This window comes from Camelus bactrianus, chromosome 3 (assembly GCF_048773025.1).
Source record: "Camelus bactrianus isolate YW-2024 breed Bactrian camel chromosome 3, ASM4877302v1, whole genome shotgun sequence".
Lineage (NCBI taxonomy): Eukaryota > Metazoa > Chordata > Mammalia > Artiodactyla > Camelidae > Camelus > Camelus bactrianus.
Window position 1 is genome coordinate 6,075,108 of NC_133541.1, and position 21,721 is coordinate 6,096,828.

General features: G+C 48.9%; 1 protein-coding gene across 1 annotated transcript in view; it reads left to right on the forward strand.

Annotated features, from left to right (window-relative positions):
* The first annotated feature begins 3,585 nt into the window (after positions 1-3,585).
* Positions 3,586-21,721, forward strand: part of UBE2QL1 (ubiquitin conjugating enzyme E2 QL1) — a 47,285-nt gene continuing 29,149 nt past the window's right edge. The window contains exon 1 of the mRNA XM_074356007.1: positions 3,586-4,913. Coding sequence (XP_074212108.1) covers positions 4,131-4,913 — 783 coding nt within the window. The 5' untranslated portion in view covers positions 3,586-4,130. The remainder of the gene's footprint in view (positions 4,914-21,721) is intronic.

Genomic DNA, 21,721 nt, shown 5'->3' on the forward strand with positions numbered 1-21,721 from the left:
ATGCCGTAATAGGTCATGTGACCCAGAGTCATCAGAAATCAACACTATGCTGCCTTGCAGTGAATTCTTCTAGCAGAAAATGTTTTTGAGATGTGCAGATACTAACTACAATATATAAAATAGATAAACAACAAGTTTCTTCTGTACAGCACAGGGAACTATATTCAGTATTTTGTAATAACCTATAACAAAAAGAGTATGAAGATGAATATTTGTATGGATATGTATGACTGGAACATGATGCTGTACACCAGAACTTGACACATTGTAAACTGACTATACTTCAATTTAAAAAAAAGGAAATGTTTTTGAATTTTGATAGTGATCTTAGCACCTTCATTCAAGAGAATAAACCATGTGTATAAACTGGGGGGCTGATATTTTGAGCTAGTCTGGTTGATGCCTTTATGAGATTGGGGCTCATAAAAAAATAGGGCCAACTGGGAAAATTAGGATGCAGTCCTTTGAGGCAAAGAATAAAAGAGGCAAACCTAGTTCTTCACCTCTATATAAAAACTGCAACTGGAGACAGCTGGCCCCCGGCACCATTGACTCAAATGCCCATGGGAGCACTGTTGGCAGGTACAATGCAATTCCCAGATGATGGACGATTGTGAATAGCAGCTTCTCTCCCTCTCTCCCTTTCTTCTCTGCACGGTAGATTGGCCTCAGGCCTCTGCAGAGATGCCCTAACCATTCCTTCTGCACCCCATCAGTACCTGCCAATGGAGGAGGAGCTAGAGACCCATAGCTGTCCTTAGAGATTATTTTATTGTACTAAATGCTCTGAACTCAGCTGTCTTAATATTGTAAACTTAATCTCCAATAAGATAATTGTTTAAAGTTTGCTAACATTTTTTCCTTATAACTACAATATACTCTTTTTCTAGGTATCCATTCATTCCTCTGATCATGTGGAACTTTCTAGAATCTCCTGGGATAGGAGAAGGAGAGGGCCCTTCTTCTCACTGCTGCCCCTACCGTCCTGTCACTGAAGCAAATGTTTGGATCCATGGACTGGAGGATTGGGGAGGGGGTAAATTGAGAATGCCTACCCGTACTGATGTAATAACTGTTATGGTTTCAATCTTCCTCCTTCCAGCCTTTTTTCCTATGCATAGTTTATGTAGTTGTAGCTGTATTGTGGATATAATTTTGGACTCTGCTTTCTTACTGAGAATTATTGTGTACATCATAAATATTTTCATTTTGCTATATAATGTTCATAACTATAGTTACTGCTGCATAATATTCTGTTATAAATTTAGGTTGCTGCCAATTTTTAATTACCATTTGCCTTTAGCCCTTTAGAGAGCTGATCTGAGATGCTGAAAGTCTAACAGGCAGATAACAAGTAAGATGGCCACTATTTCACATCTGGGTCAGTCTTGCTTTGGCCTCCTGTCCCAGAATCAGCATGAACTGTGATCCTTTCACTCTCAAGAAAAACCTGCATTCAGAAAATGAACTATATGGTCACCCTAGCAATACTTCCATTTGGAAATAAAGGCCTTACAGGTGGCTACCTGGGATTTCAGTTAAACCATTCCCAAACCAGACTGGATGCCATCCCTGCTCCAGATGGGAAATGTTTCTCTGAGGCCTTCCCCAAAACCAGCTGGTATGTGGGGATGAAAATCACACCTATGAAGCCTTTCTCCTTCCACCTCCAGGACCGGGACTGACACCCCACCCCAGAAACCCTGCTGTGCAGTGTGCAGTCTGGGGCAGCTGGTCAACCCCAGCACCGGGCCTGGGGGCACGTGGACCAGGGTGTAGGTCCCAGCATGTGGCTGAGCTGGGCCAGTGATGCGCTTCTCTGAAACACAATTTCTCCACCAATAAAGTGGGTCAGATAAAACCCGAGAGGGCTTCTGTGGCCGTGACATGATAAATCGTGCGATGCCTGCCTGTCCCTACCAGTGTCTCCTCTGGATCTACTCACATCCCCTCTTCCCACAGGTTAAATGAACTCGGGGTACTTTCCAGATAGGCACGGTCATTTTCCTGCTCAACCTCTCTTTAAAAGTCAGAGCTGGATAGAACGAGGTCACCGAAAAAGCCCATGAGACCAGAACAACTAGCCTTCAGTCGGCTGCAGCCACATTTGGTCACCAGCCACTGATCTTTACTAGCCGCTACTCTGCCCAGTCCCATTCATCTGAAAACAGCCTCTGCGGAAAGGCACCTTTGTATACAGTCGCCACTCCAGGGGACCGTGTCCCAAGATGCAGACGTGTCCTGCCCACTTGCCACAAGCCGATGAGGAGGCTGGCACCTGGCTCTCCTAGAGGAGACAACCCCAGAAAACCGACCTCCAGGCCCGGTAGATCTGTACTGATCTCCTCAATAGCCCAAAGAGTTATTTTTCACAGTGAAAATTTTTAATAATTTGGAAGAAGTTTAAATGGTAAAGACTTTTTTTTAATCGTCGTGGTGGCATCAGCATGAACATGCTTTGCCAATGAATTTAGAGGCTCCTCAGGATGAACGCCAAGCCAGGAACAGCGGCAAAGTTTGGAGTCAGCCCTCAGGCATTTCGGTGTGGGGGCGGTCCCCCTCTCCTGCGGCGACCACCACCGCCCCGCTCCCCGCTGCGCAGCTGGGCCGGACGCACCAAAACACGCGCGGCAGCGCTCTCCCCGCAAACACGGACCCTGCGGGGCTTCCCAGGCTATTCCAGCTGCCGGGGCCCTAAACATGATTTTTGCTTGAAATTTCATCAGATAAAAAGTTTCAATGGGGCTAAAGGCAGAGAAGGAGGGGAGGGTTGAAAGAGTCCAGGTTGAAGGGGGATCTGCTACCCTTCCGCGGCCGGTCCCGAGGTCGCCTGCGGGTAGCGGGGACTCCGGGCAGCAGAGGGCCGGCCTTTTGGAAACGACTGAAAAGCCAGTGCTGGGTGGTGGCTTCCTCCCCTTTTTGGAACGCAGGGACCCTCTGGCGTAGCGGGCAGAAAAGGAGCAGGGCCGGGACGCAGGGGGTGAATTCACGGAACGGTCATCCTTTAAAATCGTGACTCGAGGGGCTACTCTTTAGTGGGTTGCGGCGGGCACGCTTCCCGCACCCTCCTCCTGATTCTTTGATCGATCTTTAGGAAAGCGCTGGTCCCCCAAACCCCCGTCCAGGGTGGCTGTGTGGGACACCAGGCTCCATATGGTCCGAGGGAATCAGTGAACAGGTTGCTTTCTACCCTTTTCCGACACTCCTTCCCCTCCGGATTGTTCTAACCGGGTTAAGTGAGGCGGAGGCTCGGGGGCTGAGCCTGGATCTCGGGAAGAAGGACCTGGAGCCTCCGAGACTCTCATCAGCGCGCGCGCGCGCCCCTGCTCCCCTACTCCCCACCCTCGCCCCGCTTCTGCAAGCTGGTCGGCTCGGTGTGCCGCTACCCAGCAGCCCGGCGCCCATCCGGCCGGGCGCGCGCCGATGTCTCCCCCCAGCGGCCGAGCGCGAGTCGCCGCGGGAGCCGGCGGCGGGCGGGCGGCGGGGGCGGCACGGAGCAGCCAGGCCCGCGGCTCCGCCCCGCGCCCCCCACCCCCACCCCGCCGGCCGGCAGGGCCGCCCCCTCCGCGCAGCGCTCGGCTCAGACTGAGCAGCCGCCTCTGCAATGTCAGCAGCCGCAGCGGCGGCGGCGACGCGAGCGGCAGCGGCCGGGGCCCCGCGGTAGCCGCCAGCGCGGCACGGCCCGGCGGGCGCGCACGGCGCGAGCCCGCGGCCACCTCGCTGCCTCCCGGGAGCTGCGGGCTGCTCTGCGCGCCCGGGCGCGGCGCTCGGACTCGAAGCCAGCCAGGCTGCAGCCGTGCACAAAGGACCGCGGACACTGGGCTCCGGGGACTGTGCCCAGGGACCGGCCGGGGAACGGTCAGCCGCGCCGCGTCCCCTCCACGCCTCCCCTTCCCGGGTGGCCGGAGCCTGAGCCGAGCGGGCCCCGTCATATGACAGCGGCGACACCGCGGCCAGAGAGCGCGCGTGTTGCCCGCTCGGCTGCGCCACGGCCACCGGCGCCGGGGGTGGCTCGCGCCTCGCCACGCTGAGTGGTCGCCGGTCTCCGTCGCCCCGCGCCACCCGAGTCCCGGCTCTCGGGCTCCGGGGGCAGGAGCCCAAGGGAGCCTCGCGCCGGCGCCGAGCCTAAAATGGCCACGCTGCTCCGCAAAATCGGGCTCATCCGCCTGCACAACCGGGACACCGAGGACCCCAAGCACCACCACAACCACCGCGGCGGCGGCAGCGGCCAGCAGAGCGCGTCGCTGCGCGGCAAGGGCGGCGCCAAGAGCGGCGGCCACAAGCCTCAGCAGCAGCAGCACCCCGCGGCGAGCGCGGGCGACGCCAGCCCCGGGCCCGGCAAGGGCAAGGGCAAGCGCGCGGTGGAGCTGGCCCCGCGCGACAAGCCGCCGCAGCCGGCGGCGGGGGCGGCGGGGGCGGCGGGCGCCGGGGGCCCCCGGGAGCGGGCGCCGGGCGCCAGGGCGGGGCCGGGCCTGGCGGTAGCGGCGGCGGCAGCGGGCGGCAGCCTGGTGCCCGCGGCGCGCCAGCAGCACTGCACGCAGGTGCGCAGCCGGCGGCTCATGAAGGAGCTGCAGGACATCGCGCGCCTCAGCGACCGCTTCATCTCCGTGGAGCTGGTGGACGAGAGCCTCTTCGACTGGAACGTGAAGCTGCACCAGGTGGACAAGGACTCGGTGCTGTGGCAGGACATGAAGGAGACCAACACCGAGTTCATCCTGCTCAACCTCACCTTCCCCGACAACTTCCCCTTCTCGCCGCCCTTCATGCGGGTGCTCAGCCCGCGCCTGGAGAACGGCTACGTGCTGGACGGCGGCGCCATCTGCATGGAGCTACTCACGCCGCGCGGCTGGTCCAGCGCCTACACCGTGGAGGCGGTCATGCGCCAGTTCGCCGCCAGCCTGGTCAAGGGCCAGGTAAGCCGGGAGGGGCTGGGGGCGCGCGGGGGTGGGCGCCGCGCGCGACGTGCGGGCGGGTGGGCGGCGCAGGGCCGGCCCCTCGGCCCCCCAGCTCCCGGCCTGGCTGCGGGTGCGTGCCGGGCTTTTTCTGAACTCTCTTCCGAAGGGTAGACGTGCCCGGGCGCCTCGGCTTCTTTTCCCTGAGCGTTTTCGTCCTTCCTTATTTTTCCGTCTCATCTCTCTGGGTCCCTCACCCCTCTCTCTGCGGGTCTCCAGCTTACTCCCTCTCCTCGTCTCTCGCTCTCTCCCTCCCCGACACCCCCTCTCCTTTTCTCCTCTATTCCTTCTCCCCTGTCGTTCCTCCGCTCTACCCTCTACCTTCTGCCCTCATCTCCTGACCCACTGCCCCCATCTGCTCCTCCCGTTCCCCCTTCCCCCTCCACCATCTCCCCTCCTCCCCTACCTCTCTCCCTGTCCTCCTTCTCCGCCCCCCAGCCAGTCTCCCCCACTCTCCTCTCCCCGCCTCTCCATTTCCCCCTTCTCCCCCTTGTCGGCTTCTCCGCATCTCCTGTCCTCATAATCTCCGTGAGGGTGGAACTTTCTGTGTACCTCAGGATCTCAATGTCCAGCCTAGTTTATCACCCCCTTCCCCACCACACACGTTTCCTCCCCAGCTTCTTAGGGGTGCTCTGCAGGTGAGGGGCTCAGCAGAGGACCAGCCACCTGCTGGCGAGTCTGCTCCCCGGTCTGCTGGGTCCTGAATAGCATCAACTGCGAAGGTGAAAATACTGCTCTTGAGAAATTTCACTGGCAAGGCCGAGGTGTGGGTTGAGTGGTTCCTTAAGTGACAAGGCCAGACTCCATCAAGGAAATGCCTGGTACCTGCCTCTCTCCAGGACCATCACCTCCTGGTAGTTGTTCAAGGTTTTGGTCTCTCTCAGACCCGTTTCTTCTTTTGGTTTCCTCATGCCCCCAGGGGTTAATACTGTTATCAGGGCTAAAGATTTTTAACTAAACGCTGAAACCAGGAGCAAGCCTGATGCCTGAGTCTTCTGTCCATGGCACCAGATGGCAGCTTTGCTGCAAAGAAACCCCAGAGAACTTGAGGGCAGAGCATAAATGATCTTCTGAGCTATGTTCCCCTCTGGCTGCAGGCAGATGCCTGGTGCTTTTACCTTCCCACATTATACCCTCATGCTCATGTTCAAATTGTTTGATGTTTGACCAAATCGCTATTAAACATTATTTAATAAAATCATGTCTTTATATGGGTGTCTTTTAGATTTATGAAGAATCTCTGTTTAGTTTTGAAGACCCTGAATGACCTCGATTTGATCTTCCTACAGCCAGCATTTCAGAAGCCATCAGTCCCCCGCCACCTGCCTCTGCTCTTTCACTGCAGGGTCTTTCGCACTAACCAAATGATTTGTGTTCTGACAATGTCACTAGAGGTGGAGCCCCTGGGATTCCAAGCAAATAGCACTGGAACTCCAGTGGAGAAAGGCACTTAATTCTTGACGGGTCTGTTGTTCCCAAGTAACTATCCTGCTAGTCCATCTTTTCTGGGGTTTAGCTTCTGCTTTTTTCTTGAGTTTGAAATAGGATGGATGTGGCAGCTCTAGGGTGGCATCTGTAACTGAGCGAGGCTTAATGCTTTAACATCAGAAGTTCATTCTGAATCCTGTGGGTCAGTTCTGGCTCTGATCTAAGGTGACTGTGATTCCACACAAGCTACCAGGGTGGAACGGGGGTCTCAGTGTGTTATTAACAGGATTTATACAAATGATGTGGAAGAATATTTTGCACAGATGTCTTTGTTACTTGTTTCTGAAATCATTGCTAATTAGAACTCTCTGGAACAGTCTCTTCTTTCATTCTTCACAGTGATAACTTTGGAGGTCAGGGGAAGAGGAGTGTAATTTTGCCTCATAATCACAGAATCACAGCATTTAGACTTGGAAGAGATCCTAAAGGTCACCTGGACCACAGCCTGCATTTTGAAAGATGCAGGAAAATAAAGATTTCAAATGAGAAACAGGGTTTTATTTTAAGAAGCGATATGTCTCAGTAAGTTAAATAGTTTCCACGTTTACATTAATACTGTGAATGATAGTTCTGTTGGTGCCCATGCATGTCTATTAAAATGGGCAGATCCTCGTGTATACATGTATCTTTTTTTGTCATCAAAACTGAGAGTCTTGTGTACAGTTTCCAAGTCAGAGACTTCAATTGTTGAAAGTAATTATCAACAATTCTGTTTATTGATTTCAAAATCTCTGTTGACCTAGCATATTGTGTTATATTACCTATTCTAAATTCTAGTGTGTAAGGTATCCGAGAGGAAGGCGAGAACTCAGAGACTTACAAAATACCAACTCAGTTTCTTTGCATTTTCCATGCTGACTTCAAGATCCAAGAGACAGTTGCCTAGGATACACGTAAACAGCTCGAAATGCAAAGTAAGAGCAGGAGAAATGAGCAGTCACCGGTGTTGCAGGATTCTGTGCAGGAAAGGATTCTAACAGTGTTTGGGGGCCCTCAGCATTCTGGTGACTTTCCTGCTCTTATGAATTACCTACTGACAGACAGTTCACTGCATGTACCGTAGTTACCAAATTATTTCCACAGTTAAAAGCGATAGACTTCAGGAAAGCAATCAAAATACCTGATTAAGTATTTGGAGAGACCCGAGGCTGCTCCCAAACCGATCATTATTATAAAGGAAAGAACCTTCCCATGCTGGTTACGTTCCCCCATCTGATGGCACTTCTTTTTTAGGATTCATTTTTCTCGAGCCACAGAGTTAGAGAAGCCTTGTTTTCATTTTTCGTAACTGCTCAGCCTAACTTTCTGCACTGAGGCAAGCTGATTTTGTCTCTCTACCTTGAGAGAAACCATAAGATGCTTTTAAAGGCCTCACTGATAATGCTGAGACAAGACACATTTAACAAGTAGATGTTCTGTGTACAGTACGAAAGGTTTGGGTTTTCACGGAGTATGACAAATTCAGTCATTTCATGAGACCTTTACCTGACTGGCCCACATCATCAGAATCTCTTGTGCACTGCCTTACGCATTGTGGCTGTTTTAGGCTGACTTAGCGTAAATTTCTTGTATAAGACATTGTGTGTAGTGACAGAAACATACATACCTTGCCTATTTGTTTATTACCAAATCCTCTTTTGACTAAAAAGAGACATTTTCGGTAATTTTTGTTTCCTGCAGTTGAGTGAAAAATACCTACCTCAGAGGGTCCTGCCAAGGCGTCTGTACCCAGTTCACGCCTGGGGTCCCTGATGGCTGGATAGGGACCCTTTACGGACTGTTGTGTGAGCAGAAGGCTCCCCAAAAGTAGCTTGAGGGTGCACTAACTCAGGGTTCTGTTTTTGCATCAGTTCGCCTCCTGAGTGTCCCCTTTGTAATTAGTTGGACATGGCCAGGGGCAAGGAACCAGATGTCACTGGAAAGACAGTGCCTCACTCCTCCTCGGTCCCCTCAGTGCCAGCCAGGCGACCCAACCTGGCACGAGGACAACGTTGCAGTCATGGCAGCAGCTAACACTTCCTGATTGCTCCGCGCCAGGCTCTGGGCTAAGAGCACTTAGGGCACCTAACCCCACCCGGTTCTGTTTGGCAGTCAGTGCACAGGGGAGGAGACTGCAGCCCCGCGCACACAGGTGAGAACGCAACTTCACGTTCTGAGACCAGCGATGAGCACGAGGCTCTGACGACCAGTCCGCATTAGTGAAAGTCATCAGCGACGCCAAAGTCAAACCCAGGCCATCTGAGCCCCCGGCCGTCACGGTGGTCTATTCACTGTGACCTGTGTGCTAGTCGTCTGGGTCCACAGAGAACAGGTACATGGTCAGCAGCCAGCAGAAGAGTGTGAATGATAGAACTAAAACACCTGCTGTTCTTAGTGTTTGAATTAAAGCCTGGTAAGCCATTTGGGAACAGTTGTGTTTCCTGACAGTGCTGGTTTCTGGAGTTTTTGAATCTAGGAAACTGACAGGTGTCTGCACTTGTCAGCGTGTGTTGAAAAAGTCAGAGGCTCTATAGATCAGCTTTGTCTGATGAGAATGAGCATCTCTGAGGTTGAGTCCAGGGCTTTTAAAGGGCTTTGCACCAGGCGTGTCACTGAGAATCTTGCAAACACACACACAGAGCCACTTTCCGAACCTCTACCAAAGTGCTAGACTTGGAAATAGCTTTTACTTACAACTACATAACCTCCAGGTCTTCTCAGAAAAAATAATGAAGACAAACAACCCTGAGGGTTCCTCAAGTTTATTGGCGTGTAAACTCTTGTAATTCACACAGCGTCTTTGAAAGCCCTGTGTGTTTGCTCAGACTGCTGTTACAAAGTGCCCCCGACTGGTACTTTTACTTCTCACAGTTCTGGAGGCCAGAAGTCTGACATCAGGGTGCCAGCGGGGTTGTGTCCTGAGGGTGGGAGGGAGGATGTGCTCCAGGCCTCCCTCCTTGGCGTGCAGATGGCTGCCTGCTCCCTGTGTCCTCACATGGTCGTCCCTCAGTGCCTGTCTGCATCCTGATCTCCCCTTCTTGTGAGAACACCAGGCGTGGGGGTCAGGGCCACCCTAATGGCCTCAGTTTAACGTGGTTCCCTTTGTAAAGACCCTGTCTCTAGATAGTCACCTTCTGAGGTGCTGGCAGTAGGACTCCAGTATAGGAATTTTGTGGGATCACAGTGCAGCCCATAACAAGCCCAAACAGGAATTTCTTGGTCAGTTCAACCTCTCATTTCTCTAGAGGCTGTTGCTGGTCTGCTGAGTAACGTAAGTGATGCCGGTCTGGGTGAACACAGCACCATGCTAAGGGGGACACGAAAGGAGACGGTGGCCCGTTTAGAGGGCGGCTGGGAGATCCTAGCGGGGAAACTGACAGCAGGGGGCGGGAGCGCCATGTGATTCACCAAGTAGAGTGGATTTCGGGGGGGTTGTCGTGAGTCACCGTGTTGTTTTGTCCTGTGCCCGTGTGTAGGTGACGGAGGTGATTGCCCACCCACGATGACGCTGCAGCTTGAGGTCTCATTGTTCGGAAAAAAAAAGATAGCTCGCTCAGATATCAAGTAGGACGGGCAGAAGGACGCAGACAGGACTCTGCAGCCTAAAAATAGCCCCACGCCAACTTGGCGCGCACCCTCGCTCTCGCTCCCTGGGAGCAGGCTCGTCCTGCGGCTGATGGTACAGTTAATAATAGGAGTGACTGACTTTACCCTGAGCTGTTGACTTCCGAGAATCTAAGCTGCTGCGAAGAGGATGTAAATGCGCTTGTTTACTTTGCCGATTTGTACTAAGGGATGTGAGAGGCTTGTTTTCCTTGGTAAGGGTCCGCGCGGTTTCAGGGTGTTGGTTTGTTTGTCAGCGGGATGGGCCGACGTGGACAAAAAGCTGAAGTTTGTTTCAAAGCCTGACACCTACAACCCAGAGGTGCGCCTGCCTCCTCCCCAGGAGCAGGCACGTGTGAGTCCAGGTTTAGAAGGCACCCTCGGTGGCACCTCTTTGCGGACAGCTAAGGGACCAGCCAAAATGGCTTTCATGTTTGTTTGTTTTTTTTAAAGGAGCCACTAATAGTGGGTTCTTTGAGCCATGTTTCAAATCTCCTGAATCCTAGATTTTTTGTTGTGTTGATTACGTAGTGGGGAGATGGGAAGGAGGAAGGGGAAGGGGTACCTCCTTTCCATCCAGGCCTGTGGTTCTCAGCCTCCAGTTCATGAGATGCTCTAGGGACCCTTTAAACTATTCCAGTGCTGTGCCCTACCCTTGGAGATTCAGACGTCTCGAGGCCAAGATCAGGCCCTGGTAGGGGATTGTTGGAAAATCTCCTGTGTGATTCTAACTGACAACCAGGTTGAAAGGGCTGCCTTGGACCAGACTTGCTCATCCGTTCCATGTCAGCCATCCATGGTGCAGCCTCCCACCAGCAACCACAGCGGGGGGTTTCCGGTGGTGGTGGGTGTAATGAACCCCTTACCCTCCTCCTTCCCACCTTGATGGGACTCACTGTCCTGTGTCAGCCCTGACTGGCCCCCCGAAAGCCCTACTTTTGTAAAGGAGGCCATCATACAAGCACATTCTTCCTCCCTGGACCGAGAGGGAGCTTAAACCCTGAAAATGGAGGTGTGTTCATGAGGGTTCACCCCAACCCCAACTCCAGATTAGACACACCTATGAGGGCTCAGGGCGACCCGGCATGGTGGATAATTAGCTAGTTCCCACGGCACAGGTGCCGGGTGTCTGCTCAGTACCAGGCCCTCACGGGGTGCGCAGTGGGGAGTGAGATTCACGGAAGTGCTTGCCACGGAGAACTGGCTCTCTAGGGGGGAAGTTCGAAACCCACTCATGTTTATCTTTGATGTGCCAGGCAGCTTTGCAGTGATCACTTGCTGAACATTTGGGTAAATGCCCAGTCACTGGTATATGAGGACCAGACTCGTGGCAGCGGCCTGCGGGTGTTCTGGGGACCTGGGAGAGGTGGGATCCTGGGGTCAGCAGGGTCTTCAGAACTTCTGTGTGCCATTCCCAGAGGTAGCAATCATCGCAGGTACATGGCTGTAACGTTGAGGGTCCACCTGGTTTTCTGGACCTTGTTTCAGTGCTAATAGATGGCGAAATCAGGCGTTTCCCCAAATAGATAAAGAAGTCGTAGTCAGGCAGACATATTTCCAGTAATGTCTACTCTTTCCTACCCAAGGAGTCAGCAAACTAAGACAAGGTTTCGTTGTTTGTTAATTCCTCAGTGTCACCCACTTCCTTCCTTCCTTCCTTCCTTCCTTCCTTCCTTCCTTCCTTCCTTCCTTCCTCACCTGTTGGCTGAGGGTCTACCATGATGTGGGCGCTGAAGACAGGCAGCCTTTGGCATTCCTGTGGCGACCCTTCCCTATCTGTGTGCCACCCCTGGTCCTCCTGGTCCTCTCTGGTGAGAGCAGGAGGAAGCCTGCCGAGCAGGAGGACCAAGGACTTCCTCAGGGGAGAAAGCAAAATTGGAACCAACCAGGAAGCAAAAGATGGGCAAAGAGGGTGGGGCAGGATTGGGGAGACAGGAGCCAGGGACCTGAACTGCCTCTTACCCACCCAGCAGGTCTAGGCGTGGTCAGGGAGCAGGACCAACAACCGTTACTCCTCCCTCGTGTCTCCAAGCCTGGTTTTTTCTCTCCACCCAGAGCTCTGCCTCCTTAGATGCTTGTCACACTGTGCTTGGACTCCTGCAGTGCCCCATCCTGCCTCTCTGTCCCTTCCATCCTCCCTGCTGCCACCTTCCTGGTTCCTCTAAAATGCACACTCGGCTTTCTCACACCCTTGGTTATGACCGTTACAGAATACAGCCAAGCCCCCAAGTGCTGCCCACCCACAGTGTCACTCTTCCACCCCCCAGGGCCCCCGGAGAGGTCCCTCTCCCACCAGCCCCTCCCGCCCATGGCACACCAGCTCATGTACTTAGCTCACAGGTCCGCCCCCGTCTGGAAAGCTCCCCCCACGATTTATCATTTGAGCCCTCGCCATCCTCCAAAACCCTGCCAAGATGTCCTAACTCCTGCAGAAGCTCTCTCAGTCACTCCTCCAGTAACATCAGTGGCTTCCTCCTCTAAACGCCTCGGGGTTTTCTGGAAGATGTTCATTTCTAGGCTAATCCTGCTAGACTGCATTGACATATTTACAGCCCTATTTCCCCTTCCCCTTGCCCAATACCCAACACATCGTATGTGCCAAGTAAATGTGTCCGTTCCATAATTTGCTCAACTGAATGAATACCCTCCTCCCCTTCTCTTGCCCCCATTCAAAGTATGATAAGATTGTAAAAATGTATCAGATGCTTACAGAGGGCCCGCTGCTGTGCAGACTGCTTTAGTGGGTCATTTGATTGAATCCTTGCAATAGCTGATGAAGTGGGTGCTGTTATATCCCCATTTTACAGAGGAGGAAACTGAGGCTCACTGAGGTTAAATCTGTGCCTGTGGCGGATGGCTCTTAAAGAGTAGCACTGAGCTGTCACCAGGCAGTCTGTGTCAAGGGTTGTCATGTTGGCAGGTGGCAGCCACCCCAAACAAGTAGCATGTGCAGCTTGGTTGTCCCCCATGGGTCCCTGTGCTCCTTAGGGATACCTTTGCAAAGATATTGTGCTTGGTTTTGCTACAACACTCAGAATCAATTCACAAGGGGAGGGATAATGTATCCATCAAATCTAATGCGTGGCACTGAATTAGCCATAAAGTTGAACAGCTGTATTGGTCCAAATTCACCACAAGCTGGTTGTGTCTATTATGTGAAATGGAAGAATGTTTTACTTCTTTCAAACTGTAGGAGAAAGATAATTATTGCTGCTTCATTTCTTCTGTACACAAAAGGGAAAGGCATTTTAAAGATACTGAAAATAACTCAAGAAAGATGCTTTTTGAATGTAATTGTTACATTGGTGAAGCCACTCAGATTGAAGAAATTACCACTTTAAAAATAATTTCTGTAAAATCAATAATAATTCTCCATCACAATATTTGGCAAGCGCTCCCAAGATTTTTTTTGAATTAAGAATTCTTTGATGAGAGAGATAAGAAAATCTTGTCTTATAATGGATCAGATTACATTTAAAGTTACAATGTATGTAGCTCACTTGGGAAGAGAAGGAAAAAGCTCCCCAAAAATATTGTTAAGGGAGTACTTTCCACCTTTTGATCTGGAAAATCAGATGTTTCCAAAACTTAGAACATGGAATTGCAGAACTATTATGTAGTGGTTACAATAAGAAGCAGCTACTCCTGTTTTATAAAGCCGGACGCTTTGTCCACATAGTTACTAAAACAATTACTTTTGCCTTACCAACACATGTGAATTAGGGCGATTTTGAGTGTCAGGCTGGATGTACGTTCGGCTCCCCAGGAGACACCAGTCAGGAATTAGATGTAATTGTACAAAATAAGTGTTAATGGCTGGGAGAATTAACCTGTGTTGAAGGCTTCCACGATAAAAGGCATGTGCTGGCTACGCCACTCTGCTTCCCAGCCAGTAGAAATATTATAACTTGGAACTGAATTTGTTACAAGTGTAGGTTAATTGTAACAAGTTGACATAGGCCTTTAAAATGTCACTTTGAAAAAGTTATCAGAATACCAAAACAATCGTGATTTCTTGACTCTCACTTTGAGGACTATTTCTTAGGGGAGCTTCCTCCCCAGCTCATGTGTGTGGGAAAACATTCACCTGAGGTCGGAACCCCTCCTGCTTGGCCTGGGGGAAGGCAGAGCCCCACAAATCTGTGGGTTAAGGTCCTTCATCCAGTGAAAAATACCTGAAACTAACACGGGTGACGTCCCAGAGTGGCCACTGTGATTCCGCCCCCCCCCATTGTACATGTGCGTGTCTGTCCTTTGATCACTTTTATAATGTATATTATGAAATATCATCTTAGCTCATAAAAGACAGTTTCTCTAACTGTAGGGTCAACCAGGAAAATAACATAAAGCTTAAAGGAAATTATTTTAATTCATAAATAAAACTAATAAAGTGATTTTGAATTCTGTTGGATTGAATTATGGTGATTTTTTTTAGTAATTTTATTTAAAAGGGGATCCTGGCATCTGTCTTTTCATAGACAAGAGAGATGGATGCTTCGTAGTTATTCTTGCAGATAGAGAGGAAACAGAGACCCCAGGAGCCCTTTCCTGCCACTTCTGACCCTACAAGTCCACCTGGAGGACCACATGTCCCCTCAGCATGTGGGGATATCTATAGATCCCTCCTGAGAATAATGTTTTTAAATGCACAAAACAAAATTCACCAGCTTTCAAAGGAAAACAATCATACTTAAAAATAGTTACCACATTTTTTAAAAAGTCATGAACAACAATATGAAATTAAGCAGTACATCTTTATTAACACATTTAGTATCAAGATCCAGAGGCAAGTCCACCTACCGTCCTAGCTGGACACAGCAAGGAGCACTGATGACATTTCAAGTATCTACAACATCTGTAATATGACTTTTAACTAGATGGGATTTCTGTTGGTGACAAAATCAAGGCAATGCTAAATCTGCTCTGGTTTGTTACTTCTAATCATTATTAAATGAAGTGCAGAACTACAATTAGGACTACAAGCTGATGTTCCTTTGAGGATGCATGGCCCAAAGAACTCCAAGGTAGTGAGTGCATGGCTCTAAGTGTTGACAGCTATCTTGGGAAAGAACTTAAAGCTTATCATGCAGTTCATGGCAAGAACCTCTGAGAATGAGTTTCAGGATCCCAACGTATATCTCAGTCTTACCATGGTCTTGTCGGGGAGGTGGGGGTGGGGTTGGGATAAAGCCATGGGCCTCGAGCAGGGTCAGGGCTCCAGGATCACCCCTCCTCCCAAGCCTGCTTCCCTGCTGGGCAGGTAGCCACCTCCCTGAGCCACAGGTGCCTCACCTGAAGAAAAGGAGCATAATTCCACTTCAGAGGTGAATCGTGATGCTCAAAGGAAGTGATGCAGGCAGGTGCCTTGCATAGAGGAGGTGATCAAGAGATGTTCCTTCTTTTAAAAAAGGTAAAACTTTATTGAAACAAATACAGAAGAAAAAAGCATGACAAAAGTCCCAGAATTGGGTTTACATTTGACATTCATTATTACATGAAGGGATCTATTTTCATAACTATCAGTATTTGAGAACAATCTTGACGTCCAGTTGGCTCAAATTTTTTTGTACTTGACTGTAATCTTACAAATATTCACAAAAGCTACAGGATAGCCTCCTCTTCGCCTTCTCAAAACCGCCACCCCTCTTGGTGGACTCATCTCATCATCAAGTCATTCTGCATCATTGGGTGTTGATATCTGATAATAACCATGATTATGTCATCATCCAAACAGATTCAAGAGCTGTGTTTTCACCTTTCCAGCTTTGCTCTCTAAGAATCCTATTTGTTAGTGGTATCTTTAAATTAGCTTAATTTTTTTGCTGCTGCTAAGTTCGAAAATTACATAGAAGAATACTATTACTTAAAACACTTACCGGTATCATCTCTCAATGCACTTTGGTACCTTTACGTATTGTTCAGACCCTTTCTTTATTACAGAGTCCTATGTCCACTTGAAAACTTTTTGGCTACCATTTTGTTCCAAGATGAGAAACTGTTTCAAAATTAAACTTAAAATTTGTTCAATGCTGTGGATTCCAGCAGTTATCACAGGCCACACAAAATGAACACGAATGTTCTCACTCTGACTGAAAGAGAATTTCCCTGTAGGCAGCTATCCTTCGCCTTACTGATTCATACCTTCAGGAAGGGTCTTTTCTTTTTTCACCCCTCTTTTCTCTTTCTTTTTTTAATTGAAGTATAGTCAGTTTACAATGTTGTGTCAATTTCTGGTATCATGTTTTAGTCATACATGTACATACATATATTCCTTTTCATGTTCTTTTTCATTAAGCGTTACTATAAGATACTGAATATAGTTCCCTGTGCTCTACAGCTGGACATGGTCATCTATTTTATATATAGTAGTCAGTATCTGCAAATCTCAAACTCCCAATTTATCCCTTCCCACCCCTCTCTCCCTACATAACCATAAGTTATCTACTATGTCTGTGAATCTGTTTCTGTTTTGTAAATAAGTTCATTTGTGTCTTTTTAGATTCCACACGAGTGATATCATATGGTATTTGTCTTTCTCTTTCTGGCTTACTTCGCTTAGACTGATGATCTACAGGTCTATCCATGTTTCTACAAATGGCATTATTTTATTCTTTTTTTATGGCTGAGTAGTATATTCTGTTATATAAATTTACCACAACTTCTTTATCCAGTCATCTGTCGATGGACGTTTAGGTGGGTTCCATGTCTTGGCTGTTGTAAATAGTGCTGCTGTGAACACTGGGGTGCATTATCTTTTTGAATTAGAATTTCCCCTGAGTGTATGCCCAGGAGTGGGTTTGCTGGATCATACGGTAAGTCTATTTTTAGTTTTTTGAGGAATCTCCATCCTGTTTTCCACAGTGGCTGCACCAAACTACATTCCCACCAACAGTGTAGGAGGATTCCCTTTTCTCCACAGCCTCTCCAGCATTTATCATTTGTACACTTTTCCATTGTAGCTTTGATTTGCATTTCTCTGATAATTAGCAATATTGAGCATGTTTTCATGTGCCTGTTGGCCATTTGTATGTCTTCAATGGACAACTGCTTGTTTAGGTCTTCTGTTTAGGTCTTTTTTGGATTGGGTTGTTTGTTTGTTGTTGCTGTTGTTGTTGTTAAGTTGTATGAGCTGTTTATATATTCTGGAAATTAAGCCCTTGTCAGTCGCTTCATTTGCAAATATTTTCTCCCTTTCCGTAGTTTGCTTTTTTTTTTTCTCATGGAGGAAAGGTCTTTTCTTGAGTGAAATTCAGGAGACATCTAGTTGACACGTTCGACCTACATACATATACATGACATTGTGACAGTTGGAGGCTGATCAACAACAGAACACCAGTGCCTGCCCCCACCTTCTCTATTGCTCAGTCAGTTAAGGCTCTGAGCATTGGCCTGGAACCTAGGGTACAGCTTCCTGCATTTGGTAGGACAGTGACTAGATGTCTCCAGGGTTCTTTCCAACTCTCAAGTCTCAGATGAGTGGAACCAGCATTCTCACAAGGAGAGAGAATGGGACACAGTTTATCGATCCTCCAAGATTTTTTATGCTGTTTTGTTGTATACGCAATGATTTTCCAATAGTTTAGCCATATATGAATCTGAAATTCAAGCTCTGAGATCATTAGAGGCATGAGAGCATCCTCCTGCCCCTAGTGCTTCTGGCCTGCAGGGCCAAGCCTGTTGTCTCCTTGGTGGAAGTGGAGTCTGTAACAGTATCTGAGTCTCGGTGTGTGGGCCTGGGTGGTGTTACCATAACCACCACTTTAGGTTAGTAATGTTTTCAGCATCATAGTCAGCAAATAGAAACGGCTCCACCCAGCACGGCTCAGACTGGTATGTTTTGTTTTGTTTTTTCACATATATTTATGTCTCTTTTTCTCTCCTGTAAACTAATTATTTGTCTGTCATTGAATCTTTTGGCCACGATCATTCCAGTCACCCTATCCTAAGAAAAATATCAAAGGCCTTCAATCTGCAGCTTGGCCTCAACCACGTACCACTCAGAGTCTGATTCCCCATTCGGGTAAGGATGTGCCCAGCTGCTGTTGGTGGACACCTGACTTGATTGCTTTTGGGGCCAGGATGCTGCCCAAGAGCAGGTGACCGACGCTTAACCCCTTCCAGCCTGTTGAAGAAGGGATAAATGGTCTCACATCCTCTCTGTGGCCAGAAGACCCCCAGGGAACTCAGAACTGGGTCTTGGCCAGCACCCCCGCAGGAAAGATACCTGCAGCCCAGAACTCCAACCCAGATGTGGGAGGAGGTGTATGACTGATGCAGCCAACGGGCAGATGTACGAGGCACAGGTCTGCATGGAGAAAGGAGTGAGGGTTCTGCCAGCAGGCGCGGCCGGGGGCCTGTGACTGCCGCGGGCGAGACAGACCCCCATCCCAGAGCACTGCTTGCGTTCAGCGTTACTGCTTACAAAGCACGGCTACGTGCGTGGTTTCCTGGAGGTCCGAGAAAGGGAGGGAGTCCTGTGTGAGGAGCAGGACAGGCTGGCAGACCGGAGGGTGCCGCAGGTGACTGTTGGCTTCAGTTGCCAAGGGTAACGTGATTGAACCAGACCATTACTTTCAAGTAGCAGCTGGTGGCTTAGGGAGACTTTCCAAGGGGCATCCTCTCTATATTGTCTCATTTTGTTGCATCATTAAGTAGTTGTCAGATGTCAAGTGTGAGGGACCATGCATTGGAGGGAAGACAGTCCAGCATGAAGGGCCGGACAGAATGAACTTATTACAGGACTCGGGGAAATGAAAGACTGCCCTCACTCACGTGCACTCAGGGCAGAACGAGCGTCGTCCAAAATTCCTGCGGGACGGTCCCCATGGAGTCAGTGGAAACGTCCGTACGGGGCCATGACAGTGAGTTGCCCACAGAGACTGAGGGAAATGTTAAGATTTCTGCCACAAGGAAGTGCTCTGACATGCCTGCCTTCTAAACCTACAGTGACTTGTCATTTGTTTGGTCTTTAGAAGAACAATGCGGTGATATAACTCGTCTTAGGAGCCAAGCATAGTTTGAGTGAAAAAAGGAAGGGAGAATTTTTCATAAGCAGTCTTACTTTTCAGAAGCATGAATGTCTAAGTCCCCCATTCATTTGCTGCTTGGTATTCTCCTTTCCTTTTCATGTTATTCTCTCCGCATAAGAACAGTGAATGTTGATGCACTGCACCCAATCTTCATTTTCTTCATTTCCCGCCAGTCTCATTTCCCCACTAACTTTCTGCTACTCGTCCAAGTCAGTAAGTCACAATATTTACAGATCAGTAGCATTTGAGAAAATATTTCAGAATATTCTAGAAGGTTTCACTCTGCGGTTGGGTGAGTAATCCTTTAGAATGTTACTTCTTGCAAACTTTGAACAGGCACACTGTGCTAAATTTATAATGCAGTGCTTCCAGTGTATTTTTAAACTTAAACAGTAAGACTTTAATTATTGCACAAACCAAAGCAATGTGCAGCAGACAGCCTCACAAAAGAACACGGGTTTGGTAGTGACTTGAAGGGAAAAGAAAGAGTCATCAATGAAGAGAAAGGTAGTGTTTCCAATCTGCAGGGCTCGGAGTGGGGCACCCCTCCATGTCTGCACAAGGTTGCCCTGCGGTGCGGCCATTACCCACTTCCTCACTCCCTGGGCCTCAGGCTGTGGTCATGCCACAGGGACCAGGAGCCAGGCCTTGATCCAAAGATCTCCCAAAACCCAGTAGGCTTAGCATTTGTGCTATGATTTTTTTTTAATTGAAGTATAGTCCGTTTACAGTGTTGTGTCAATTGCTGGTGTACAGCATAGTGTTTCAGTCATACGTGAACATACATATATTCCTTTTCAGATTCTTTTTCACTACAGGTTACTACAAGATATTGAATATAGTTCCCTGTGCTCTACAGCAGGACCTTGTTGTTTATTTTATATAAAGTAATTAGTATCTGCAAATCTCAAACTCCCAATTTATCCCTTCCCAGCACCTTTCCCCCTGGCAACCATGAGTTTGTTTTCTATGTCTGTGTCTGTTTCTGTTTTGTAAATAAGTTCATTTGTGTCTTTTTTCTTTTTTTAGATTCCACATATCAGTGATATCATATGGTATTTTTCTTTTTCTTTCTGTCTTACTTCACTTAGAATGACGATCTCCAGGTCCATCCATGTTGCAGCAAATGGCATTATTTTATTCTTTTTTATGGCTGAGTAGTATTCCATTGTATAAATATACCATAGCTTCTTTACCCTGTCAGCTGTCAAAAAACAAACAACCCAATCCAAAAATGAGCAGGAGGCCTAAATAAGCAGTTCTCCAATGAAGACACACAGATGGCCAATAGGCACATGAAAAAATGCTCAATATTGCTAATGATCAGAGAAACGCAAATCAAAACTATCACCTCACACCAGTCCAAATGGCCATCATTCAAAAGTCCACAAATGATAAATGCTGGAGAGGCTGTGGAGAAAAGGGAGCCCTCCTGCACTGCTGGTGGGAATGCAGTTTGGTGCAGCTGTTGTGGAAAAGAGTATGGAAGTTCCTCAAAAAACTAAAAATAGACTTACCATATGATCCAGCAATCCCACTCCCGGGTGTATATCTGGAGGGCACTCTAATTCGAAAAAATACATGTGCCCCCGTGTTCGTAGCAGCACTAATTACAATAACCAGGACATGGAAACCACCTAAATGTGCTGATTTTAAACTGAATTTTTCTTCCACAATATTCTAAGGTTTTGTTGGGTTTTTTTATGTGTAGAATCCCAATTAAACAGAGTTGGGGACTCATGCCCACCTGAGAACCTTGATTTCAGTAACGCTTACTGAGCTGTGATAACAGTTGTCATTTCCTTGCCATTCAAAGCAAATTCTATGGTTTTAAATTCTGCAAGAGGAATAATGCAGCTATAAGAGATACGAAATCCTGCATCACACAAAATTCCAAAGTCAAGGTGGTGAGTTGTCTCATCAATAGAAAAGAAATGGGAACTAACCCCCAGGCAGTTCCAGCAGAACTGCTCAGTTCAGATACTCTGTGTATTTGTTTGTAAGGTTCTGAAGGAGTTTATCGGAGGTAGCTGATTTCAGTGTCACATACGTGCACATTCTTGGCCACCTCTGGCTGCCCTTCTCGGTTAGAGCTGGGCTCGACTGGGTCTGGAGGTCAGAGAGAGAACAGGGAGACGGCCGCCCGCCCCGCCAGCCCTCCCCGGGCTCTGCGCTGTGAGTCCCGGCACCCCCAGGTCTGGGGTCCGGACAGACCACCCTTGCCCGGGCTCGCTGCTGGGCTGCACAGGGCTGCACCCGGTGCACACACATCCCTCAGGTCATCCCCAGTGGGACTCTAATGCCTGAATGATGTTTGAAGAGTAGCGGTACGTTTGGACGTGGGTGCAGCTTTTTTCTGCTCGAGGTGCAGCCAGAGGCATTCAGAGCCTGAAGGGCCACCCATCCCTGGGGGCCTGAGAAGCCACGCCCTGATTAATAATGCCCCCTCATGTGCCACCCCTGAGGGGCAGTCACCAGAATCGGACACTTTTTGGATGTAACTGCCGTTGTAGTTTTCTTAGGCTCTTTCTTAGTGGACACTCACGTTGACATTTCAGAGAAAGTGAAGTAGCAGGCAATTACTACATTGTGTCTATCTAAGAGTGAGTATTTTAATTTTGTGGCAGAAAACCAGGAAACCAGCAAAATACAGTTCTCACCAAGTTGCTA